Genomic DNA, 24,430 nt, shown 5'->3' with positions numbered 1-24,430 from the left:
CAAAATGAAAAAAGGGTCACTAAAAGTCGCTTTATAAATTTGGAATTCCAATTTAATGTGCTATCTGCAATATTTGTGTTTACTAATATAATTTCGGCCGTTGGGTGGATTAACATCAAATCTGGTGAGAAAATATGACAGGTATTTCTTTAAATAATGTGTTACAATTTAAAGTCCAACTATGATGTTTACATATTAATCTATATACGTATTATTTGTTGGTATATGTTTTGTTCTTTTAAAATTTAAAATTGTAAATTAAAATGATGATAAAACTATATCTTAAATATTAAAAAAATACAATTTAATTTTAACTCTTAATTTCCCCCCTAACTTCTCCCTTAAAAATATAATATATCAACAACGTACAAATCAAGCTATCTCGAAGGAAAAAAAATTGTTGTTATTTTTTGAGATATTAGCATCAGAAATGTCAATGGTGTAATCGTTTAATTTTAAATGGTTGAGATTTATATTTTATCATATACTACCTTGTAGGGATAACAATTCAGCCTGAAATCGATGTGTTTGATCCGATCCGATTCAATGGGGTTGGATTTTTTAAAAATGATTTTGGGTTCAGGTCGGATCGGGTTGGATTTTTTAAGGGAGTGAGGTAGGGTAGGGTAGGGTCGAGTTGTGGTGGATGGTGAAAAAACTCTTACTCGACACGACCCGGAGATAATAATGTATTTTTCTTTAAAAAATAATATTTTTAATTAAGTCCTTATTTTATACCTGATCGAGTTGGGTCATATTTATACTCTAAAAATTCAGGTCAGATCAGATGGATGATATATATTTTTCAGATTATGTAAGGTCGAATGAACGTTACATATTTTTTTAGGTTGGATCAGATTTGGATGGAGGATACATAATTTTCATATCAGGTTAGATTGACAAAAAATCCAGCTCAATCCAATCTGATCTTACTATCCTTATTTCCTTCTGCTTACCCTGTATGAATAAAAAATATACTACACACACATAAATAAGTAGGAGGAAAAAAAAGCTTAAGCATAGCTCCAATGGAGGAGAAAAGGCAACGCCTATGTTTAATTCAAAACAAGTTTCTCCACCATTGGTGCTCTACTCTTTTGATCTCTTTCTTGGCCATATAGCCTTCAACTCTATCTTTCAACTATGGCAAAGCCCTCTCCAAAAGCCTCATTTACTTCGAATCCCAACGCTCCGGCCGCTTACCCTACAACCAAAGAGTCACCTGGCGCCACCATTCCGGCCTCTCCGACGGCCTCGAGCAAGGGGTAAGCCACCCCTCCATTGCATATCCATGTTTATATGTATAGTGGTGTTTGAGTTTGATATATGATTATATATGTCTTTGTATAAAAAGGTGGACTTGGTGGGAGGGTACTATGATGCCAGAGACAATGTGAAATTCGGTCTGCCGATGGCTTTCACCATCTCCATGCTCTCATAGGGTGTCGTTGAATACGATGACGAGATCGCCAGTGCCGGAGAGTACACTCACGCTCTCGATGCCATCAAATGGGGAACCGAATATTTCATCAAAGCCCATACTCACCCAAACGTCTTATGGGCCGAAGTAAGAGAAATAAAATTAAATTAAATCACCTTTGTTTAGTACATATTCAATGACAATGAGTTTTTTTAACTGGGTGGGTGATGGAGACACAGGTCACTACTGTTGGCAGCGGTCCGAGGACATGACGATATCTCGGCAAGCCTACAAGATCGACAAGAGGAACCCGGGATCATACGTTGCGGGGGAGACAGCAGCGGTAATGGCGTCAGCCTCAATTGTGTTTAGGAAAACAAACCCACATTACTCACCTACTACTACATCATGCACAACAGGTAAACCTAGCTTAATGAGGTTGCCATATTTGTTGCCATATTTTATTTAGTATGTGATATCGTTCACCAGGAAAAAAACACAAGTAATTAACTAATTTAATGCTTATTATCTATTAATATATGGGCAATTGTTTGAGTTTGGGGATAAGTATAGAGGGAAGTACGATGAAAGTGCAAGGATGGTGAAAGGGTACTACCCGTCGGTGAGTGGGTTCAAAGATGAGCTGTTGTGGGCAACTTTGTGGCAATACAAGGCTACCGACAAGGATGATTATTTGAGGTATGATTTGGAGAATGCAAATGAATTCGGTGGGATCATTTGATCCATGAACGAGTTCAGCTGGGATGTCAAGTTTGCTGGTCTTCAGATCATTGCTTCAATGGTAACAAAACAGTTTTTACACATCAAAATTCGTACTTTTACGTTTGTGTTCATAATCGATTATCATGCATGTTAGAGCGTTGTGTTGATAATATGAAAATTTTGTTTCCGATCGATTTCGGTAACATTTCGTTATGTTTCATGCAGTTGTTGGTGGAAGAAAAGCATAGGTAGATGGAATCCAAGCTTGTGTCGGATACGATTCGAGTTACCCTCAAAGGATGCACCACAGGGGAGGATCAATTGAGTCCTACAGGGAGAACGAGGGATTCATAGGGTGCACTCAAGGGTACGATGATTGGTTTCATAAAAATGAACCAAACCCTAATGTTGTCGTCGGAGCACTTGTCGGAGGGCCAGATCAAATGGATGAATTCAGGGATGATAGGAAAATTTTCATACAAACTGAGGCTTGCACTTATAACACAGCGAGCCTTGTTGGGGTTTTGGCTAAATTGCATGGTTTAGAAGAAGATTGAATATTATTAATTTTTTTCCCTACAGATTCAGACAGGCAACCTTATGTTTTGTCTGAATCTAGGATCTCCTTCAGACATGATCTGAAGGATACAATATTCATGTTAGTTTCGTACATTCAAAGATTACTTGTGGATTTGGATGTATGTTTGTTAGCTCTATTCCTACCCATAATGTTTTGTCATTTAGTAATGGTCACAAAGTACAATAAGTCAACAAAGCCTATTAACATAGACCGGTATAACAAGTAGAATAACCTATTTATGAATTCTAAATTCGAGTGTAAAATGCTTTGGTGATTTTCTTGAAGTAAGAAACTTAAGCTCCTGTTTGCATGTGCTTTGTTGCTCATCATCCCATGAAGAATCAAAATAACGAGGTAGGTAAAGTTGGTTCAACTATATTTTCTGTTAACAAAACCAGTTGCCTATGTATCCAAGAACCCAGCAAACATAACAGCACACAATAATCACATGCACTTATTTATTAGCACGTAATACACAACATTAATGTCATTTTACATTATCCAATCACCAAACCAACACGCAGATAGCAGTTTTCACAATGTTGAATAACCATACACATCAAGGCAAACTAAGTTTGCTTATTTAGGCTACCAGTGCCATACAACACACATACACGATCATAGACACCAAACAGACATAGTCGAAACTGAAAATACAAGGGGCAGAGTTCGGTTTGTGCAACGCCGGTTCTTACTGCTGAACGAGGCATTCTTGAGTCCCGGACACCATGGTACGGTGGGAGCTTTTAGTGACGGTGTTCTTTTCTTCGACGGGCTCCTTAAGCATAGAATTGGCAGTGCTTTCGATGTTATCTTCGCCATTGGCAATGGCTTCGAAAATAAGTTTGTTCACTTCACGGAACCTCTCATTAGAGAGAGAGACCTCGGCAAGGAGCCTCCAAGAGTTTTCATCAGATGCCTCGTCATAGTCCTTCCTCATTTTTAACACAATGTGACCACTAATTTCCCACACAGCTGGGTTCACATGGGAGTCCAAAAGCTCCGGACTCACTTCCCCAAGAGCTTGTTTCTCAACATAGCACCGTTGGTTCAATTGAGAAATTCCAAAGTCAATTGTAAGAACTAGCAGCAGCATGCATGTAATAAAAGAATGTTAATTAGACTTAGTTTATATAACCTGTGGAAGGAGAAAGATCCGCTTTCCACAATCAGAGATGAGGACATTATATGGTATGTTGTTCTCTTGAAGGCAAATGCAGGCATCAGAGACAGCGTCAGACAAGTTCTGAAGAGTGTAACCACCGTCAAAGATAAAACCCCTGACCGAATAGTCTAAAAGCTCTGAGATGATCACTTCATCCTTCAAAGAGGTTATCTTCTTAGTGGGAGCTTTCTCAATGGGAAAGGGCAGAGCAAAGTAGTAAGCCTGCAGTGATCGGAATAGTTAAGTCACCTAACCATAACTTCATCCAACAGATAGATATGTCATGGTGGCACAAAGTACATAACGTACAAAAATGGGATGTCAAAACCTGAAAGTGAAGGTGGTTGATTGTAGCAAATGCACCCAAGCTGAAATTTGGATTCCCAGCTTCAACTGCCATATACAGTGCCAGCAAGAAGCTCTCACGGTCAATCCTCTGGGGCAAGCACTCAAGGATTCGAGGGATCAACAGCACATGTCCATATTCAATTGGACTGACCTGTCGAATTGTATGCAAACAATGTTAATTCTGATAAGCCTAACACTCTTGTTGTGTTAATTATTCTATACAATGAATTAGTAGAGTTAGCATACATTTATGGCTACAACACTTGGGGCATTCTCAACATCGATGGGAGCACTTGGGTGGAACTGAACTTCAACATCTTCACTTGCCTCAACCTGGAAGAGAACCTCTTCTTGCCCGACCTTGGTGAAGTTGAACTTGTTCCCATCAAAGGGCTGGAGAACCTTATCAACACGGAATTCAGTTGGCCTCTTCTTCAGGTGGCGGCCCTCGTTCAGCTGGGCAATGAAGCCATATTCACCAGGAATCACCTAAACAATGATAAAATATAATATTTTCATGGTCTAACAACTCAAATAACCATAACATTTCAGCTTATTTGCAGGTAAACAATCGAAGTAAGGAAAGAGGAAAGAAGCAGAAAAATTAGACCTTAGTTTCGCAGGCAGTAACGTCATACAGAAAGAGCCCTCTCTGCATGCGATCTTCCCACTACCAGAAACCCATAAAAGCACCTTTTAACCTCACTATTTGTATAATACAACAATTACCAACCATCGCAATGATCTTAATCTTATTTGTAATATCAAAATTTACCTCCCCAAGAATGAGTGAGTTGAGAAAAGCAACAGGGGGTTCGTTGTCCTCAACTGCAAGCACATCTTCTTCGCCATCAATCTTATTCAGCCTCTTGCTTGCTCCTATAAACCAAAACCCAGTTCCAGTTAAACCTCATTTCTTCAAACAAATAAGGTCACAAAGTAAATTTAACGAATACCTGGAATGCAGCAGCTCCTAAGGCAGTTCTTTCCACATCCACCGTTACGGCGAGCGGTCTCTTCCGTCTCATCCTTCTGGTGATTCGAAACAACAGTGGGAACCCTCTTAATCCTGAGCATCATCTTCTTACTACTTTCTTACGAGCAATTTATTCTTACGAGCGATCTAAATAAACATCTTCGATGACAGTAATTTTTTTCTCTTTTTTTTCCCTTAATAGACTAAAGGCTAGTTAATACTTACTACTGAAACTCTAAAAGACTAGACCACCACCAGCAAGGAAGAGGAGATCCGAAGGACTGCCGCCTTCGGAAGGCAAAGCTCCACGCCCACCGTTCGGCGAAGGGTTGCTCTCTGTTACACAACTCTTCGGTCGAACAGATCGGGCATGGATAAGAGGCCGGTGAACTCTGTGTATAGCCGTGATGTCCACAATTTGTCTAACCAGGGTATTACCCCCGAAGAAACGAAAAACTCACGATTCAAAAACACCGATAAACTAATTTAACCCAACACCCAACCAATTTAGCTTCAAATTTGCCCGTGAAACACAGAAAGAAAAACCCAAAGTTAAAAACTTTTTTTTCCTGATTTTCTTGGTGAGGGAAGGAAGGAGAAGAAGAAAAGGATATATATAGATAAGAGGGGAGTGAAGGAGAAGGCAGTTTTTTTTGGAAGGATTTAAGGTATACAGTAAAGTAGAGTTTTTGGCACCTCTGTGTGTTTTCTTCGGAGTCAGCCTTTTTTAGTGGGCTCAAAGACAATTACTTGACACAGGAACACGAAAATGAAGAGAAAAAGGGAGGGGGGAAGAAAGGGAGTGAACTTGTTTTTTCATGCTTCTACTCCATCCGTACAATAGAAGTTTCAAAAGGGGAATAGAATAGGCGGTTGCCGGAGATGGTGAGCTCCGGGAGTTGCAACCCAGTCCGGCCGTACGGATGGAACGAAAGGATAGATGCTCCGGTGGTTCCGGTTTGCTTGGATCGTTCAAGAAATGAAATTGGTTTCGTGTACTTGGTTAAAAATAATTATTTAAGAAAAACGTGTGATAAAGGAATTAAAGAAAGGATTCAAAGTATGTCCTAATTTATCGGGGAAGTGGATATAAGATAATAATACATCTCAAATCATAAACCAAACGTGGGAAGTTATTTTTTTTCTTTTTTTTAAAAAAAAACTTTTTTTTAAAATATATTTTTTAAAAAATAAAAGTTCTTTTAGAGAATTTAAAAAATAAAAGTTAAGCTACCGAGATAGGGACTGGAATTGGTTAAAAATAAATCATCGGACTGATTAAATTTAAATAATGTTTTTGTTGTTAAAATAATTGTAATTGAGTTAACAGAGATGTTAGGTTAATGTCTCTCGATAAGAAAACAATATGCGTCAAGTTTAACTAAGAAAATAAATGTTAAAATCATATATATTTTTATTTATTTAAATGCGATTTTTTTGTAATAGTTTAAAAATATTAAGAAAAAGTGTTTAATTTTTTTAAAGCTTATATTTAGTGTTTTAAAGTTATCCGTTAAAGTGTTTAGCCGTTAAAAGTATTATTTAATTTTAGTATTTAAATTTTATTTTTTTAGGTAATGTTTATGTGGTTTGATATGTTAATTTTTTTATTTTTTAATTATCACATAATCTTTTTCACTTGTTGTCGCAACCGTCTTTCGGTTGGGCCCAAACTTGGGCTTCGACTTGGATTAAATAAATTGGAGTCGCCACCGACCACTTTAAAACGAATTTAGGTGGGCCGGACACCATCTTATCTGCTCTGCGTTTTACCAGAAATATATATCGGATTCGGGAGTCGGTTACAGTCAACGAAGGATTAGCACCCTTGAACTGCCCTTTCGGTACCATTTAATTTGTCGGTTGTCTCAATTGCGAAAATTGAAATTAAAATTTAAAAACCCGATTCAAATTACCCACCTTTGACTGGTTGAAATTCTTCTAAAAGAGTCGAAAATGTTAGATTTTAAGGGTAATAAAAAAATAAGAAAGAACAAATAAAAAAATACAAAAATTAAAAGGAAAAAAATAACTAAGATTAAAAATGTTAAACTTAAAAAGAAAAAAAAATGAACAACTAAAAATTTAAAGGACTAAATTGAAATAAATTAAAATTGATGGGTTAAATTGATACTAAAGATGAACTGCAAAAAAAAAATAAAAAAATTAAGGGGCCAAATCACAATTAGGAATTACTTCAAGAAGACAAATGAAATTTATCCAAACCTGGAAGGACTGAAACAACAATTTGGCCCTAAGGAATTCAAGACCAACATGTTACACTGTTGGAAATTATAACAGTGCACGTGTTTTGAAAACCAAATTTCAATTTGGTTTATTTCTCCTCCCTCTCCACGAAATGAACACAGAGAAGTGCTCGCCTCAGCTCCATTTTTCAAGGGCTAGCAATGCTCATCGCCAGTCACTATTCGAGCCGAAATTTCACGGGAAGTTTCGTTTTGACGTCGTGAACGTGGATTCGATCTTCTTTTCGCATGAAATTGCCTCTCTACTACATTTCCTTGGAACACACATGGTGTATGGAGTCCAACTCTTCCCTTTCCTTTTAGAAAGGTGCTTTATGATTTCAACATCTTTTGATAAAGATGATATGAACCAATCAACATAAAAGATCTTTGAGAGGTTACTGGCATCCTTCCAAAAGGATTTTGGTCCAACTTTGGAACAAGAGTAGCATTCAGAACGCGAGCAGCAACAACTGCATCAGTAATCCCAGTTCTTTGCCGGTTCAAACCTCCACTAGTGCAATAGACAGATATCGAGTGGGATGCAAAACAGCTTCAGCTTTTGCAAATTTGGAGCTGGTATTACAGAGATCGGATGCGGTTTCTGTGAAAAAGGTTTCGACGCCGTGGCCAGGCCATTGCACCGGTACTGCCGCTGCTCTTCCACTCTCTTCGTTCCAAGAAAAAAACTATAAGTCGAGAGTGTGAAAAACCAATTGATCTCTCTCTCGCTCCCTTGTTTTTCTTTTCGTTTTTCCCGGTCCCCCGTTGGTGCTTTTCCTCTGTACATATTCCCCCCGTGGGAACCAATGGTTCTGTTGGAAGTAAAAGGAGAGATGAATGAGTGGCCTCCCCTCAATGATTCGTGGTCCCCCCGTTTGTGCTTTTCCTCAATCTCATCATCCATGCATGCAAAAAAAAAGGGACAAAAAAAACAAAGCAAAACAAGGATCAAAGATATTGATGTCAAAGCAAGCAATTATTACAGTGACTAGGTCAAGACAAAAACCAGGTAAATAGTATACTGCAAGTATAAAACCATTATATTTTATTCAGCGTAATAGCTCTGCCAGAAAACGTATATCCATCAAGTTCAAGCATCCATACGAACACTAAATAAATCGATACTTATAACTGGCCAAAAAACTAACAATAATATACCTCCTGTTGAAATTCTGATGGACCTTGCAAGCTATTAGAATGCAACAACTTTATGGCCACAGTGGTATGACGCAGAATACCCATAGAAATATTTCCATATCCCTCTTCCCCAATCTTCGGGGAGGGATCAAAGTTGAGCATTGCTTCCTCAATCTTTTTGAAAGAGAACTCAGTGGAAAACCGATGCATATGTTTACCTGAGGACTCAGCTCGACTTTTCCGCAACTCTTCAGCCTCTTTGAGTGCATTATCTCGCTCCATCTGTAACTCCCTTGACATCTCATATGCGGCCTGCTTTGTATCCTTAGCGACAAGGGCATCAAAATAATACGCCAAACATATTCTGCTTCCGGAACGGTGGAACGAGCAAGGTTGACCTCGTATGGCGGAAGTGAGATTAGAAGTGACCTTGTTATTAGCGATGGAGTTACGAGCAGTTCGTTCGTCTAAACCGATCTTCAAGAAGAGCTCCAAGATTTTGTCAGATTCTTCGCCTTTGACCACCATTGTCGTTCGATTGTTTTTGTTCCTTTTCTGAGGATTTGGATTAGGTTTGAATGTGTAGATATGAAGGAGGAGGCAGTGGCTTTGAAGGAGAAAGGAACCAATAAATCGTGATGTAAACCCTCTAGGCATTAATGGCGAGCCGCAGCGGGTTCCATCTCTCCCTCTTTTTCTCTTCCATTTATTGGCAGCAAACGTTTACTTTCATTCCCCCCACCATGGACAAAGAAACAGAGATATGCCTCCCTCCCTCAAGCCAAAAATGGTGGCCCCCTTAAAAAGAAGAAAGAAAATGTAACTAAAAGGAGAAAATTATGGGATTTGTTTTGAGTTAGTGGGGGTAGTGGTTGCACAATGGAAGGGGAAAGTTGTTGGGTAGTGTTTGAGTGGGTTATTGTTTTCTAACTATGTGGGGTGCAAAAAGTTAATAAAATATTGAATGAATGGTTAAAAAAAGTGTGTTTACAGCTGCCCCTCTTTGTCCATAGTCGTGTAACGGGTGTAGGACAAAGATTAAAAGACACGTTTTTTTGTTTAACATAAATGTATCCAAATTTAACACCATCCATATAGGGGTGAAATCCCATCGAATATCCTCTGTTTTAGAGTTGAAATCCGATATTTGGTCTAAAACACAAAATGAATCCCTCGTCGTGAGTTGAACTAGAAAATTCTGAGCACGAAATCCTTCGTTGTGAAGTTGAAAACGAGCTCAAAGCTTTTGACAAGTGGCCTCTGAATCGTCTTCTGGCTCAAGATACTTCGTCGTGAAGGTGGAACTTGAACTGAAGACTTTGGTGTTGTGATGTTACAGATGACCCTTTCGTCGTGAGGTTAAGTCAATCCGTTGGGGTATGATACCCTTCGTTGTGAAGTTGTACATGTATATGGCCCCTTCGTCGTGAAGTTGAGCCTGAGAATTGGATATTCTTCGTTGTGAAGTCGAAATCCAAGTAGGTTGTATTGTTTTGAGACCAATATCCTTCACCGTGAAGTTGAAATCGGTTCTGGAACTGGAAAGTTTATTGACAGACACTCCTTCTTTAAGTTGGATATCCTTCGTCGTGAAGTTGAAATCCAATCTAGAAATGGATGCTGCTTGTGTGCACGATTCCCTTCGTCGTGAAGTTGAACTTGTGTTGTCTGGAGTCCAATATCATTCGCTGTGAAGTTGAAATCGGCCCTGAGATTGAGAAACTGTTTATTGACAACCAGCGGTCCCTTCGTCGTGAAGTTGAACTTGCGTTGTCTAGAGTCCAATATCCTTCGTTGTGAAGTTGAAATCGGCCCTGAGATTGGGAAACTGTTTATTGACAACCAGCGGTCCCTTCGTCGTGAAGTTGAACTTGCGTTGTCTAGAGTCCAATATCCTTCGTTGTGAAGTTGAAATCGGCCCTGAGATTGGGAAACTGTTTATTGACAACCAGCGGTCCCTTCGTCGTGAAGTTGAACTTGCGTTGTCTAGAGTCCAATATCCTTCGTTGTGAAGTTGAAATTGGCTCTGAAATTGAGAAGTTGGTTATTGACAACCAGCGGTCCCTTCGTCGTGAAGTTGAACTTGCGTTGTCTGGAGTCCAATATCCTTCGTTGTGAAGTTGAAATCGGCTCTGAAATTGAGAAGTTGGTTATTGACAACCAGTGGTCCCTTCGTCGTGAAGTTGAACTTACGTTGTCTGGAGTCCAATATCCTTCGTTGTGAAGTTGAAATTGGCTCTGAATTTGAGAAGTTGGTTATTGACAACCAGTGGTCCCTTCGTCGTGAAGTTGAACTTGCGTTGTCTGGAGTCCAATATCCTTCGTTGTGAAGTTGAAATTGGCTTTGAAATTGAGAAGTTGGTTATTGACAACCAGCGGTCCCTTCGTCGTGAAGTTGAACTTACGTTGTCTGGAGTCCAATATCCTTCGTTGTGAAGTTGAAATTGGGAAATTGTTTATTGACAACCAGCGGTCCCTTCGTCATGAAGTTGAACTTGCGTTGTCTGAAGTCCAATATCCTTCGTTGTGAAGTTGAAATTGACTCTGAAATTGAGAAGTTGTTGTTGACAAGCAGCGGTCCCTTCGTCGTGAAGTTGAACTTGCGTTGTCTGGAGTCCAATATCCTTCGTTGTGAAGTTGAAATTGGCTCTGAAATTGAGAAGTTGTTGTTGACAACCAGCGGTCCCTTCGTCGTGAAGTCGAACTTACGTTGTCTGGAGTCCAATATCCTTCGCTGTGAAGTTGAAATTGGCTCTGAAATTGAGAAGTTGTTTATTGACAACCAACGGTCCCTTCGTCGTGAAGTTGAACTTACGTTGTCTGGAGTCCAATATCCTTCGCTGTGAAGTTGAAATTGGCTCTGAAATTGAGAAGTTGTTTGTTGACAATCAGCCGCCCCTTCGTCATGAAGTTGAGCTTGTGTTGTCTTGGATTCAAGATCCTTCATTGAGAAGTTGAAATTTACTCTCGAGCAAATTGTGAGTTCGAGAGAAAATTTTCAATCTGTCGAGTTGGTCGAAGTGTAGCTTCTTATTGCCGAGTTAATCAACCACCATCCTTCTTTGAAGGTGCTTGAGAATCGAGTATCCTTCATCTTGAAGTCAAAACTTGACTCTAAAAGCTGCAAAAACGTGTATGCTAAAATGATAAATGTGATGCACCTAAGTATGTTTAAGATGCATGCAATATGAATGAATTATGTGTTATCTTCTGGATGGAGTCTCGTGCTTTGTCTGTCAATCAGGTCATTGGAATGGATCGTGCCCCATTTGCTTCCCGAGCTTTGGCTTTACAGACCTTTCATATCTGAGACTGTTCTACTTGGAAATGTTTTTCTCATTTTTCTTGTTTTAGGAGAGAGACATGATAAAAATGTTGTAAAATATTGTTCGCAATTGAATCAAATTGTAAAGGTGAGTTCAAAGAATATCAAAGGAATCAATAGCTCTTTTAACGTTTTCAGAGTTACAGCTCTTTGACCAGTGTCAAATGGATGGGTTGGCTTTAGCTTGGCCTCCTTTATAAGGTTTTTGGAAGAAAAAAAATGTCATTTTTTTTGAAATATCGCAACATGCTTTGGCACTTCAATTGGGTGCGGACAAAATGACACAACTAGCATGATGACTTACTAGACCTTTTATTTCAGTCCTCTGAAATCTTCTATTTGTTCAAGCTTTGCAGGCTCCTCTAACAAAGGCAGTGCAAAAACATCGATCTAAAAATGAAATTCTTGAGTGCTCGTGTGTAGTTGACTATAACAGGTGTTCCTTAACTCCCTTAGTCCATTTTACTGAAAATTTCTTGCTTAGATAAATTTGATTTAATTTGCCTTTATCTGGATAGCCGAATCCATAAAGCCGGGGCGTTCAACCAATTGCTTTAGAGGGACAGCTTAATATTATAATCACTTTTATCAGGTTTAACTGAAGGGTTCATCTCATCACAGAGTCTTCAGCCTGACAAGAGCAGTGGAGCAAACACCGAATTGCCAAGTGTCCGAGCAATGTCATGGTTTGAACGTAATTTACTCATAAGGCCAGGGCTTTCAAGTTTCCTCTATAACCAATTGCCTTAGCGGAATAACTCGGTTTTTACGGATTTAATTTCCTAAGATTGTCAAGAAGAACCTGTTATAGCCTAGGTGTTTTTTGAAAGTCAAGGAATCTCATCTTTAGAGTTCAATTTTCAAGCAACTGACCTAAACTGGATTCACCTACTCGACTCTTTCATTTGTAAAGATCATCATCGTCATTGAACGTCTTAAATAAAAAAAAACATAGTAATTGTCATATGCAAAAGGATGCCCCATGTTGTCCGCACCTTATGAAAGGAAAATGTTATATTGGTAAATTACAAGAGCAGGGTACGGTGTTTGAGTGTATATTCTGGGTAAAGTCAAATTCATTGTTTTAAATCATGTTACTTCGTCAAAGATATGTAACTTTGAACCATTTCAGAGTTTCTTAATTCAGATGATATTCAAAGAATTGCAAGTTTGCAAATGTGATTCATTGTTTAACATCTTTAAAGTAACATAAATTTATTTAAAAGTCCTTACAAAAAAAAATGAAAAAACAAATTCAAACAAAATGTCTCAAATGATGAAATGGTCTTCCTCACTTGGATGCCCCCAAGTTGTTGAAGTCGATCCGATTCTTGTTACGTATTTTATGTATGATTCTCTTGATTGTGGAGTAATTCTCGATAGTGCGCCCTGGGACTCCGCTATGATTTTCGCAACGAGCGTTCTCATCATACTACATGGGGTACGGGGCTTCATGGATTTCCCTGGATATGGTGACACCACATGTGTGTGTCAAAAAGTTATTTGTAGAGCTCTTTGTAGGTCATGGGAATAGGGTCGAAATGTTCCCATTTTTGATGAAACATATGAAGATAATTAATGTGAATGTAAATAAATGAACAAAATGCAAAATGTTTAAATGCATGATGCATGAAATGTCCGAGGCATTGATCCGAAAAATGTGCCTATTATTCTGAATAATCCTTACTGGGGACAAAAATGTTACGTCTGAAGAGACAAAAAACTTTTTGATGGTATAGATCCCGCACAGTCTCTGGAAAGTTGATTCGCCTTCCGCTTTTTCACCGGTTGAATATCCTGTCGAACCATTTTGACTCCTTTGGCTAAACTTGTGCGGGTGATTAGTTGCCTGCCCCAAAAAATGTCTCGAATGACTGCATCTCCGTCCTTCACTCTATGCCGAGCTCGTTCCAAACGAAAGTGCCATTGGAGCCCTCCATCCGGAGTTTGTCGACTTATTTTTTGGAATTCAGCAATAATGGTGTCCAGCTTAGCTAGGGTTTCACCATCTTGTTCTCGTAATTTTCGAAAGGACTCTCCGGGTCATTAACTATTTCCTCGTCATGCCCCTGAAACCTTTGCCTCTAAGTATTCTTTGATACCGGTTGGACTTCTGAGCTTTTTATCTCTTTGTATTATAACCCCTTTGTCCATTAATGCAGATTATTTACGTTTAACAAACACATTTTTTGTGGATCAATACCTCGTTTTAATGATGCGAATGATAAAAAAAATGCCAAAGAATAAAAATAAAAGGAGGAAGAACAAAAAAAAAAAGTTAGTGAGATAATGATGATAATAATAAAAAAAAATGATGAAAATGAAAAATCTTACCCCACATGATAATCTACCCGAACATGCTTAATATTCCTACACATACATGATTTCTAACCCGCATGCTAATTTCAAACAAATCCTAGCCGCATATTTGTCTAGTTCGCATGCTTTGAACAGAAAATAAAGTAAGAAATAAAAGCAGCATAGGGTTTGGAATGAGGTTTTGGGGTGGGCCCTAATTCCATGTACTCTCCCGGTTTAGGTTCTAAAAAGGTACTCGATTTCTCCTTGCTGGTGCCCCCTTGGGCTTGCCAGACCCTTAGTCCTAAGCCCATTATAAGCTTGTGTGGACTAAGTTAAACTCGAGAGGAAACATTTCCTTATGTCTGTGCGGTGAATAAATTCACACGAAGACATAAGGTATATGAATCCCGAAGGCTACTGGCTAGGCATATGCGGTGAATAAATTCACACGAATGCGTCGCTTTCACCTCCACTTAAAAGGGTTTGGAGCTCGGGTATAGAGCCAAAGATGAAAATTTTGAAAAATCTGAAATCATTGAACAAACGTTAGTACAACTATTTATTTGAAAAATAATCAAAGGTAAATAATTGGAATCGAATAAATAAATTAAAATTTAAATTTACAATTTTCGCATAAAAAGACAACGGAAAATTAATTCTGGCCTGACTCACTTACCTGTCCCCAGCGGAGTCGCCAAGCTGTCGCAACCGCCTTTCGGTTGGGCCCAAACTTGGGCTTCGACTTGGATTAAATGAATTGGAGTCGCCACCGACCACTTTAAAACGAATTTAGGTGGGCCGGACACCATCTTATCTGCTCTGCGTTTTACCAGAAATATATCGGATTCGGGAGTCGGTTACAGTCAACGAAGGATTAGCACCCTTGAACTGCCCTTTCGGTACCATTTAATTTGTCGGTTGTCTCAATTGCGAAAATTGAAATTAAAATTTAAAAACCCGATTCAAATTACCCACCTTTGACTGGTTGAAATTCTTCTAAAAGAGTCGAAAATGTTAGATTTTAAGGGTAATAAAAAAATAAGAAAGAACAAATAAAAAAATACAAAAATTAAAAGGAAAAAAATAACTAAGATTAAAAATGTTAAACTTAAAAAGAAAAAAAAATGAACAACTAAAAATTTAAAGGACTAAATTGAAATAAATTAAAATTGATGGGTTAAATTGATACTAAAGATGAACTGCAAAAAAAAAATAAAAAAATTAAGGGGCCAAATCACAATTAGGAATTACTTCAAGAAGACAAATGAAATTTATCCAAACCTGGAAGGACTGAAACAACAATTTGGCCCTAAGGAATTCAAGACCAACATGTTACACTGTTGGAAATTATAACAGTGCACGTGTTTTGAAAACCAAATTTCAATTTGGTTTATTTCTCCTCCCTCTCCACGAAATGAACACAGAGAAGTGCTCGCCTCAGCTCCATTTTTCAAGGGCTAGCAATGCTCATCGCCAGTCACTATTCGAGCCGAAATTTCACGGGAAGTTTCGTTTTGACGTCGTGAACGTGGATTCGATCTTCTTTTCGCATGAAATTGCCTCTCTACTACATTTCCTTGGAACACACATGGTGTATGGAGTCCAACTCTTCCCTTTCCTTTTAGAAAGGTGCTGTATGATTTCAACATCTTTTGATAAAGATGATATGAACCAATCAACATAAAAGATCTTTGAGAGGTTACTGGCATCCTTCCAAAAGGATTTTGGTCCAACTTTGGAACAAGAGTAGCATTCAGAACGCGAGCAGCAACAACTGCATCAGTAATCCCAGTTCTTTGCCGGTTCAAACCTCCACTAGTGCAATAGACAGATATCGAGTGGGATGCAAAACAGCTTCAGCTTTTGCAAATTTGGAGCTAGTATTACAGAGATCGGATGCGGTTTCTGTGAAAAAGGTTTCGACGCCGTGGCCAGGCCATTGCACCGGTACTGCCGCTGCTCTTCCACTCTCTTCGTTCCAAGAAAAAACTATAAGTCGAGAGTGTGAAAAACCAATTGATCTCTCTCTCGCTCCCTTGTTTTTCTTTTCGTTTTTCCCGGTCCCCCGTTGGTGCTTTTCCTCTGTACATATTCCCCCGTGGGAACCAATGGTTCTGTTGGAAGTAAAAGGAGAGATGAATGAGTGGCCTCCCCTCAATGATTCGTGGTCCCCCCGTTTGTGCTTTTCCTCAATCTCATCATCCATGCATGCAAAAAAAAAGGGACAAAAAAAACAAAGCAAAACAAGGATCAAAGATATTGATGTCAAAGCAAGCAATTATTACAGTGACTAGGTCAAGACAAAAACCAGGTAAATAGTATACTGCAAGTATAAAACCATTATATTTTATTCAGCGTAATAGCTCTGCCAGAAAACGTATATCCATCAAGTTCAAGCATCCATACGAACACTAAATAAATCGATACTTATAACTGGCCAAAAAACTAACAATAATATACCTCCTGTTGAAATTCTGATGGACCTTGCAAGCTATTAGAATGCAACAACTTTATGGCCACAGTGGTATGACGCAGAATACCCATAGAAATATTTCCATATCCCTCTTCCCCAATCTTCGGGGAGGGATCAAAGTTGAGCATTGCTTCCTCAATCTTTTTGAAAGAGAACTCAGTGGAAAACCGATGCATATGTTTACCTGAGGACTCAGCTCGACTTTTCCGCAACTCTTCAGCCTCTTTGAGTGCATTATCTCGCTCCATCTGTAACTCCCTTGACATCTCATATGCGGCCTGCTTTGTATCCTTAGCGACAAGGGCATCAAAATAATACGCCAAACATATTCTGCTTCCGGAACGGTGGAACGAGCAAGGTTGACCTCGTATGGCGGAAGTGAGATTAGAAGTGACCTTGTTATTAGCGATGGAGTTACGAGCAGTTCGTTCGTCTAAACCGATCTTCAAGAAGAGCTCCAAGATTTTGTCAGATTCTTCGCCTTTGACCACCATTGTCATTCGATTGTTTTTGTTCCTTTTCTGAGGATTTGGATTAGGTTTGAATGTGTAGATATGAAGGAGGAGGCAGTGGCTTTGAAGGAGAAAGGAACCAATAAATCGTGATGTAAACCCTCTAGGCATTAATGGCGAGCCGCAGTGGGTTCCATCTCTCCCTCTTTTTCTCTTCCATTTATTGGCAGCAAACGTTTACTTTCATTCCCCCCACCATGGACAAAGAAACAGAGATATGCCTCCCTCCCTCAAGCCAAAAATGGTGGCCCCCTTAAAAAGAAGAAAGAAAATGTAACTAAAAGGAGAAAATTATGGGATTTGTTTTGAGTTAGTGGGGGTAGTGGTTGCACAATGGAAGGGGAAAGTTGTTGGGTAGTGTTTGAGTGGGTTATTGTTTTCTAAATATGTGGGGTGCAAAAAGTTAATAAAATATTGAATGAATGGTTAAAAAAAGTGTGTTTACACTTGTCAGTATTTTTTTTAATTAATTTCATTTCATCGCCTATGGGATAAAAAGATAGAAATCATTCTGGCTCCTTAACATGAATTGATCTTAAGTATTTTACATGAGAAACAAATCACTCAACCACCGAGCTAGACTAATTATTTGGGTAAATTTCATTACATTTTTGTATTTAATTTATATAAGGATATCACTAAAAAAATCTATATTTTCCGTTTGATTATAAGATTCAAATATGTGACACTCTAAATTAATCACCGAAAGCTCAATCACTCGATTATAATGTGATTTTTTTATTATACATAACTTAATACTTACTTATCATTATTAAATTAAAAGCTAATTTTCACTTTATTTAGAAATAAAAAATAATAATTAAACAATTTATATATTTTATTATAAAAATTATATAAAATAATTAAAAAAGTTGTATTTATAATATTATAAAATATTTATTTTTTAAAATTCAATTATTTATTTATTTGAAGTAATGTTATTTTTAAAATTTCTATTTAATTTTAAATAATTTAAATTTAGGATAATTCATTCGTTTAGTATCCAACTATCATTTTAGTTTCGTACAATATTATTTAAAACTAAATAGATAATTTAAAAATAATATTATTTCAAATAAATAAATAATTGAATAGATAATTAATTTAAATAGATAATTTAAAAATAAAACAATTATTTTGAAATAGTTTCATAATATTATGAATAAACTTTTTAGAATAATTTCAATATAATTTTTATAAATACATAAAAGTAATTATTTAATTATTTTTTATTTTCAAAAAAATTGAAAAATTATTCTTTAATTTAATAATTATACAAGTAACTATTAAGTTTGATATAATAAAAATAGATTCACAATATAGTTGAGTGACTAAACATTCAATCGTTAATTTAAAGTGTCACATATTTTAATTTTATAATCATAAAAAATATTAATTTTGTGGTGATATTATTATATATGTTAAATACAAAATATGATAAAATTAACATAAATGACTAACTTAATTTATTGGTAGTGTGCCTTACATTTCATGTAAGAGGCTTAGGTTTAATTCATGTTTAGAGCAAGAATATATATTTTTTATTTTATCCTCATAGTTGATGATACGTGACACCATTTGATTAGTTAAACAAAACTAATTAAAAAAATATTGACGGAGAAGTAGAAAAATGATTTGGAAATTTAAAAAATAAAAATATTGATATGTTATGTCACATCAATATTGTCGCTAATGGTTCTTAACAAAAATAAAGTTTAGGTACTAAAATCAAATAAAAATAATAGTGTAAGTACTAAAAATATAATGTATCCTTTTAATATTTACTTAATAAGATCATTTTAGTTAGTGGTGTGTTTCATTATATCGCTTTAGTGGTATGTTACGGTATGCGACGTATACTGTAGACTTATCTTTTACACATAATATATATTTTAAAATTTTCAATTTCATTTTCTAAAAAAGTAAACTCATTAATTTTTATACTCCTAAAATTCTTAAATTATCTAAAATCCTTCAAATCCTTAACTTAAAATTGTTAAAAATGGTTGTCCCTTTTTCCCATATATATGGGGTAAGGGGGAGGTAAGATAGTAGGTTACCCCCAACACCAGGTTGAGAGCAGCTTCCGTAAGAGACCTCCGAATTATGAAATGCCCTCCGTGGGACTCGATCCCACGACCTCAAGGTTAAGAACCTTGTGCTCTACCAACTGAGCTGGATGGTCATTTCAAATCCTTAACTTAAAATTGTTAAATTTCATATAAATCAACTATCATTGATAACTTCTCCTATCATTGTACTCCTACCGATCGATCGTTTTCTATCCATCGCACGTCGTTACACATCATCAATCGTAGATTTAGAAGAAGAAGAAAATTAGAGTGAATACACATACATTAATAATCAAATGGATTATACACACGTAGAGGATACCTAGGACAAAAGGAGTATACCATTGTGTGTGTTTTCTTACCAACTACAACTTGTGTACTTGCTTTATTTTTGTTAATGGACTTATAAAGCATTATTGATTTAATTACTAGAAGAATAAGACGTTAATTTATTATATTATTATGGTGGGGTTAGAATTATGTAATGTGTGATGTAGAGGGCATGACGCTTTGTATTTTTTCAACAAAGTGTTTTTTCAATTTTGATTTTTAATGATCATTTTAATTATCAATAATATATTTGTTGTACGATGACAAGTTGTCCCTTAATTCATAAATAAATAAAACCATATTTCCTCCCATTTGTCCAACTATAATTCCATGTAATTTTATAATTTGATAATAATTTTGTCACATAAAAATAATAAAATTCCATGTAATATAAAGAGAAATATTGTTCATATATATTTTTGAAGGCCGTAATTTTCTCGGTGATTTTCCCGATATATCACCGTCCACCGCTTTTTCTCCCGATTAGGTATCGTTCAGATTATATTTCTCGATCTAACACCCTTTACAGAAAGGTGTGCCCACTGCAACGCGCTTAACGCTAATTTGGCGCCACGTGGGGTAAGGCGCGCCTTATGATGACATGGGATACACGTGTGTATAGCGCGACCCCTGGGGCGCGCCTTAGGCCACATAGGGTATAGCGCAGGGCAGGGCCGCGCCTTACCTGTGAATCTGCCACGCGTCAGTAAGGCGCGCCGCAGGTATAATTACCCACCTATCTCGACGTTTCACACCCCAATCCCTCCCTATAAATACCCCAATCCTCAATCACTTTCATCACACCAAATTCTCTAAATTTCTCTCAACTTCTCTCAAATACTCTTACAATCTCTGTCTAAGGTATATTTTTAATATTTTGTATTTAATTTATTTAATAATTTACTTAATTAATTTTTTTGCAGATATAAAATGGAAAACGATCTACTTTGCTTGGATGAAAATCATATATCTCGACACTTTACTGATACGTTAACATTTTAACGTTTTAATTTAATTAAAATTTTTAATAATAATTTGTTGATTTATTTAATGCATGTTTTTTAGATTAAGAATTAATTTTTGTAATTATTTAATTTTAGGAGAATGACCGTGTATTAGATACTTTTATTAGGAACCTTAAGTTAGTGATACTTAGCTGTGTCTTGCCGTATTTAGTAGAGGCTGGATTCGGTTACATAGGTAGATATCAGGGTCACTGTAAGATAGAACCATACCTTATTTCTGCCTTAGTAGAGCGGTGGAGACCGGAGACCCACACATTTCATCTTCTTTGCGGAGAGTGCACGATTATACTTGAGGATGTTTTTATGCACCTGGGGCTTCCGGTGGATGGAGATGTGATATCGGGGATCACGCAGGGTTCTTGGACTGCTTTGTGTTGGGATAATCTAGGACGTGTCCTGGAAAGTTTTAACGGTGGTCGAATACCGTTAAATTGGTTAGATGCCAATTTTCGGGAGTTGAGCGAGGACGCGTCAGATGATGAAGTTAAAATATATGCACGGGCATGCATACTGTAGCTGATAGGAGGGTTGTTGATGCAGGACAAATCGAACGACCAAGTTCACTGTATGTGGTTGCGACATCTTGTCGACTTTCGCCTGGCCGAATCACTCAGTTAAGGCTCGGCAGTTTTGGCTTTACTGTACAGGGAGATGTGTCGAGCCACTGACTATATGCGTAATACTATCGGCGAATGTCTCATATTGCTGCAGTCTTGGGCATGGTATCGATTCCCCTTTTTATGTCCCGTTGTGAAGAATCCATTCGTATTTCCACTACTCTTGAGGTAATTATAAAAATGATTTCGTATATTAATCATTTTATACAGTGCATAATAATTTTTTTCCTTGAATAGGTGGTCTACTGACAGGAAAAATCATCAGGAGCTACCTGATGATTTAGAAAAAATTAGGGTGCTAATTGATTAGAAGGCTGACACACATGTATGAATTTTAATGTTTAAAAATCGATTTTAGATTATAGTTATATAGTTATATAATTAGATTATTATTTTAATAAAAATTATATATATTTGTTTTAGTTTAAATGGGTGTCATATTCTAATGATGATGTGAGGACGATGATCCCACCTGAGTTGAAGGGCCCATAAGATGTTTGGATGGCGATGGTCCATTTGATCTGTTATGCGACAGTCGAGTGGCACTCCACTGATCGTGTGCTCTGGCAATTTGATTGTTTTCAACCAATTCCGGAAGCACCTCGCAATATGGACGAGTTGTATAGCACATATAGACGCGGTAAGATTGATACAGATTGGCTGATGAGGCATCATGAGTGGGTCGTGTTGTGGGAGGATCGACATCGGCTCCTTCCCCATAGAGAGCCCATTTATGTTGATGACTTGACGGTTGGTGATGATTATTATGAGTGGTTCAACAGAAACGGGAAACCGTTTCTGCTTCCCAAGGATGCACGAGGGCGGACCTTTCCACGACGTTGACAGAGACGTTTACCGACACAGCACCATCGTCCCCCGACAAGTGGACGGAGAGCAGGTGTTTCCAGTTCATCCTCAACTGCACCAGCAGGACCTTCACAGCAGCCACCGTCAGTAGCGACTTACATACCGCATCCATATATGATGTCGTCACCGCCTTTCCATTAGCAGATGTCGCCGCTGTCGCCTTCACTTGGTTTTATGACCCCGCCGCCGCCGCCGCCTTCACAGAGTTTTATGACCCCTCCTGGATGCTATTATGGGTCTATGTTTGCATATCCGACTTGGGGTTCATATGCTAGATATTTGGCGGGTTCAGTCTCATCACCCATGGTCGCAACATAGACGCCTCCTGTATAGTTTTCATACTCAGCGATGTATGGGTTTTATGAGTTTTCCCAGTTTTCGCAGGCCGGTGGGATAGTCAGTCATACACTTTCAGGGTCCTTATTCTATGGAGGTGCTTCATTGTCATCAGCTCCTCATAAACAAAATTTAGCTGCTCAGGACGACGACGACGACGATGATGGTGATGATGATGACAACGATGAGTCACAACCAGTAAAACGAAGAAATCCTCCTCGAAACCGACAACCACTACCTTGTGGAACACATTTGCGTTGCAGGCATCGATAGATTTTGTTTTTTTATTATATTTGTATTTAGTACTTTTTATTGTAGTTGTTTATTGGACTTTTTTATTGTAATTTTTTTATTTATCATTTAATACTTACTTTAATTCGTTAATATGGTTTGATTTATTTTAATTTATTTGTTAAATTTGTTGGACTTTTTGTTAATTTATTTTGCTTAATTTTTTTATTACCATTTAATATTAGTTATTGTAATTTGGTTATCATTTACCATTTAATACTTATTGTATCGTTAATATCAGTTATTCGTTAATATAACGCCAACGTCCAATCTCGTATAATTGTATCATTTTTAATCTTCATCAGCGGTTATCGAATAACATTAACTTGAAGTAAATGCAAATTAAAGTACAATAATTATTAATTGATAAACAACTACATTATTTCCTCATCAATTGTTACTTGATGACAACAAAAGTGGACATGTTTTTCTAGTGTGTCTTGGGTTTCTACAATGCCCACATCTTCTGTCTTGTCTAGATCTTTCTCGAATATTCATATCGCAATTAATTCGATTGGATTTTGGACGACCACACTTCCTCAATAAACTAGGATTTGGTACAATCGGAAGCCAATCTTGAACATCATCAGGGTCTTTGTCATTACCTATGAGGGGAACTCAAATTCGTATACCTTAAAAACTTCATATAGTAGGTATATGTGATCCACAAAATGGTTATAGTCTTGACGTGTATGCGAGCAAGCTACAATCACATGAGAGCATGGATATTTCAGAGCTTGAAAAAACTCTTAGTCGCACGTTCTATCCCTTAGATTTACTCTTAACGACACAGCTTCAATCCCTTGAAGAGGTTGCAACAACTTTGTGACACGAAACATTTCATGCCTTCTAGAGAAGCTTGTTACAGATATCCTATTTGATGCAGTAATTTTTTTGTAGATCTGCAACTAATCTAGGGTGATAGACATGACCGCCTTGCATCCAGGTTTGAGTTTGTCCCCCGAGCTTCGCAAAAAGCGCTCCCAAACGAAAATATGTAGTCTTTGCCAAAGCCGCTACAGGTAAGTGGCGTGCACCCTTTAAGATTGAATTGATTACCTTTGCCAAGTTGGTCGTCACGTATCCATATCGATATCCACCATCATATGCGTTCGTCCACATTTCTTTATCGATGAGGCTGATGTAATCGTATCCTTCCTCATTCTTCGCCCGCAAATCTTGAAGCATTGATTCAAACGTTCGAGGAAGAAGTTCGTAACCTGATCAAAAATGTATAACTTACTAACCAGATCAAAAGGATCAAAAGAAAACAAACTACATCAGTTTCACTTACCCATGCGCACAAGTAATTGACACTCATCATTCTTCTTGTATCTTCCATGGTAGTTCGCAGCAATGTGTCGGAGACAATACCTATGTTGGACAAAGGATGGTTGCCACATTGGACCCAAAGACTCCATCGCTGCTTTGATCCCAGCTCCGCGATCTGAAATGACACAGATTTTTTCCCTCGTGATAACATGTGCACGTAAATTTCGGAGGAAAAAACCCAAGAATCTGCATCTTTTCCTTCGACAAGAGCAAAAGCAACTGGAAGAATGTTGTGATTGCCATCTTGGACAACTGCCAATAATAAATTTTTCTTGTATTTTCCATACAAGAAGGTCTCGTCGATCTGGACCACAAGTTTGCAGTATTTAACAACATTAACGCACTGTGGGT

The 24,430-nt window shown here is 37.5% G+C and overlaps 1 protein-coding gene and 1 pseudogene across 1 annotated transcript; one reads left to right on the top strand and one right to left on the bottom strand.

Annotated features, from left to right (window-relative positions):
- Positions 1-1,028: 1,028 nt before the first annotated feature.
- Positions 1,029-2,700, top strand: LOC120208949 (annotated as a pseudogene).
- A 451-nt stretch (positions 2,701-3,151) lies between these two features.
- On the bottom strand, positions 3,152-5,904 carry LOC120208968 (GDP-L-galactose phosphorylase 1-like). Its single transcript, XM_039208073.1, has 7 exons — positions 5,193-5,904; positions 5,012-5,115; positions 4,847-4,906; positions 4,483-4,725; positions 4,217-4,387; positions 3,862-4,110; positions 3,152-3,765 (listed from the first exon to the last, which is right to left on the bottom strand). The coding sequence occupies exons 1-7, from the start codon at positions 5,314-5,316 to the stop codon at positions 3,415-3,417; spliced, it is 1,302 nt and encodes a 433-aa protein (XP_039064004.1). The 5' UTR covers positions 5,317-5,904; the 3' UTR covers positions 3,152-3,414.
- Positions 5,905-24,430: the final 18,526 nt, after the last annotated feature.

The sequence above is a fragment of the Hibiscus syriacus genome, unplaced genomic scaffold, assembly GCF_006381635.1.
Source record: "Hibiscus syriacus cultivar Baekdansim isolate YM2019G1 unplaced genomic scaffold, ASM638163v2 tig00000640_pilon, whole genome shotgun sequence".
Classification (NCBI taxonomy): Eukaryota; Viridiplantae; Streptophyta; class Magnoliopsida; order Malvales; family Malvaceae; genus Hibiscus; species Hibiscus syriacus.
The sequence above is the reverse complement of the archived record's forward strand: the minus strand, read 5'-3'. Positions and strand labels throughout refer to the sequence as shown.

Excerpts from the sequence above, each read along its gene's own strand:
- LOC120208968 (XM_039208073.1), bottom strand. The coding sequence starts at position 5,316 with ATGATGCTCAGGATTAAGAGGGTTCCCACTGTTGTTTCGAATCACCAG. Across the intron at positions 4,388-4,482 it reads CAAGTGTTGTAGCCATAAAT|GTCAGTCCAATTGAATATGG; the intron begins GTATGCTAACTC and ends ACAATTCGACAG. Across the intron at positions 3,766-3,861 it reads GGATCTTTCTCCTTCCACAG|TGCTATGTTGAGAAACAAGC; the intron begins GTTATATAAACT and ends TTGAACCAACGG.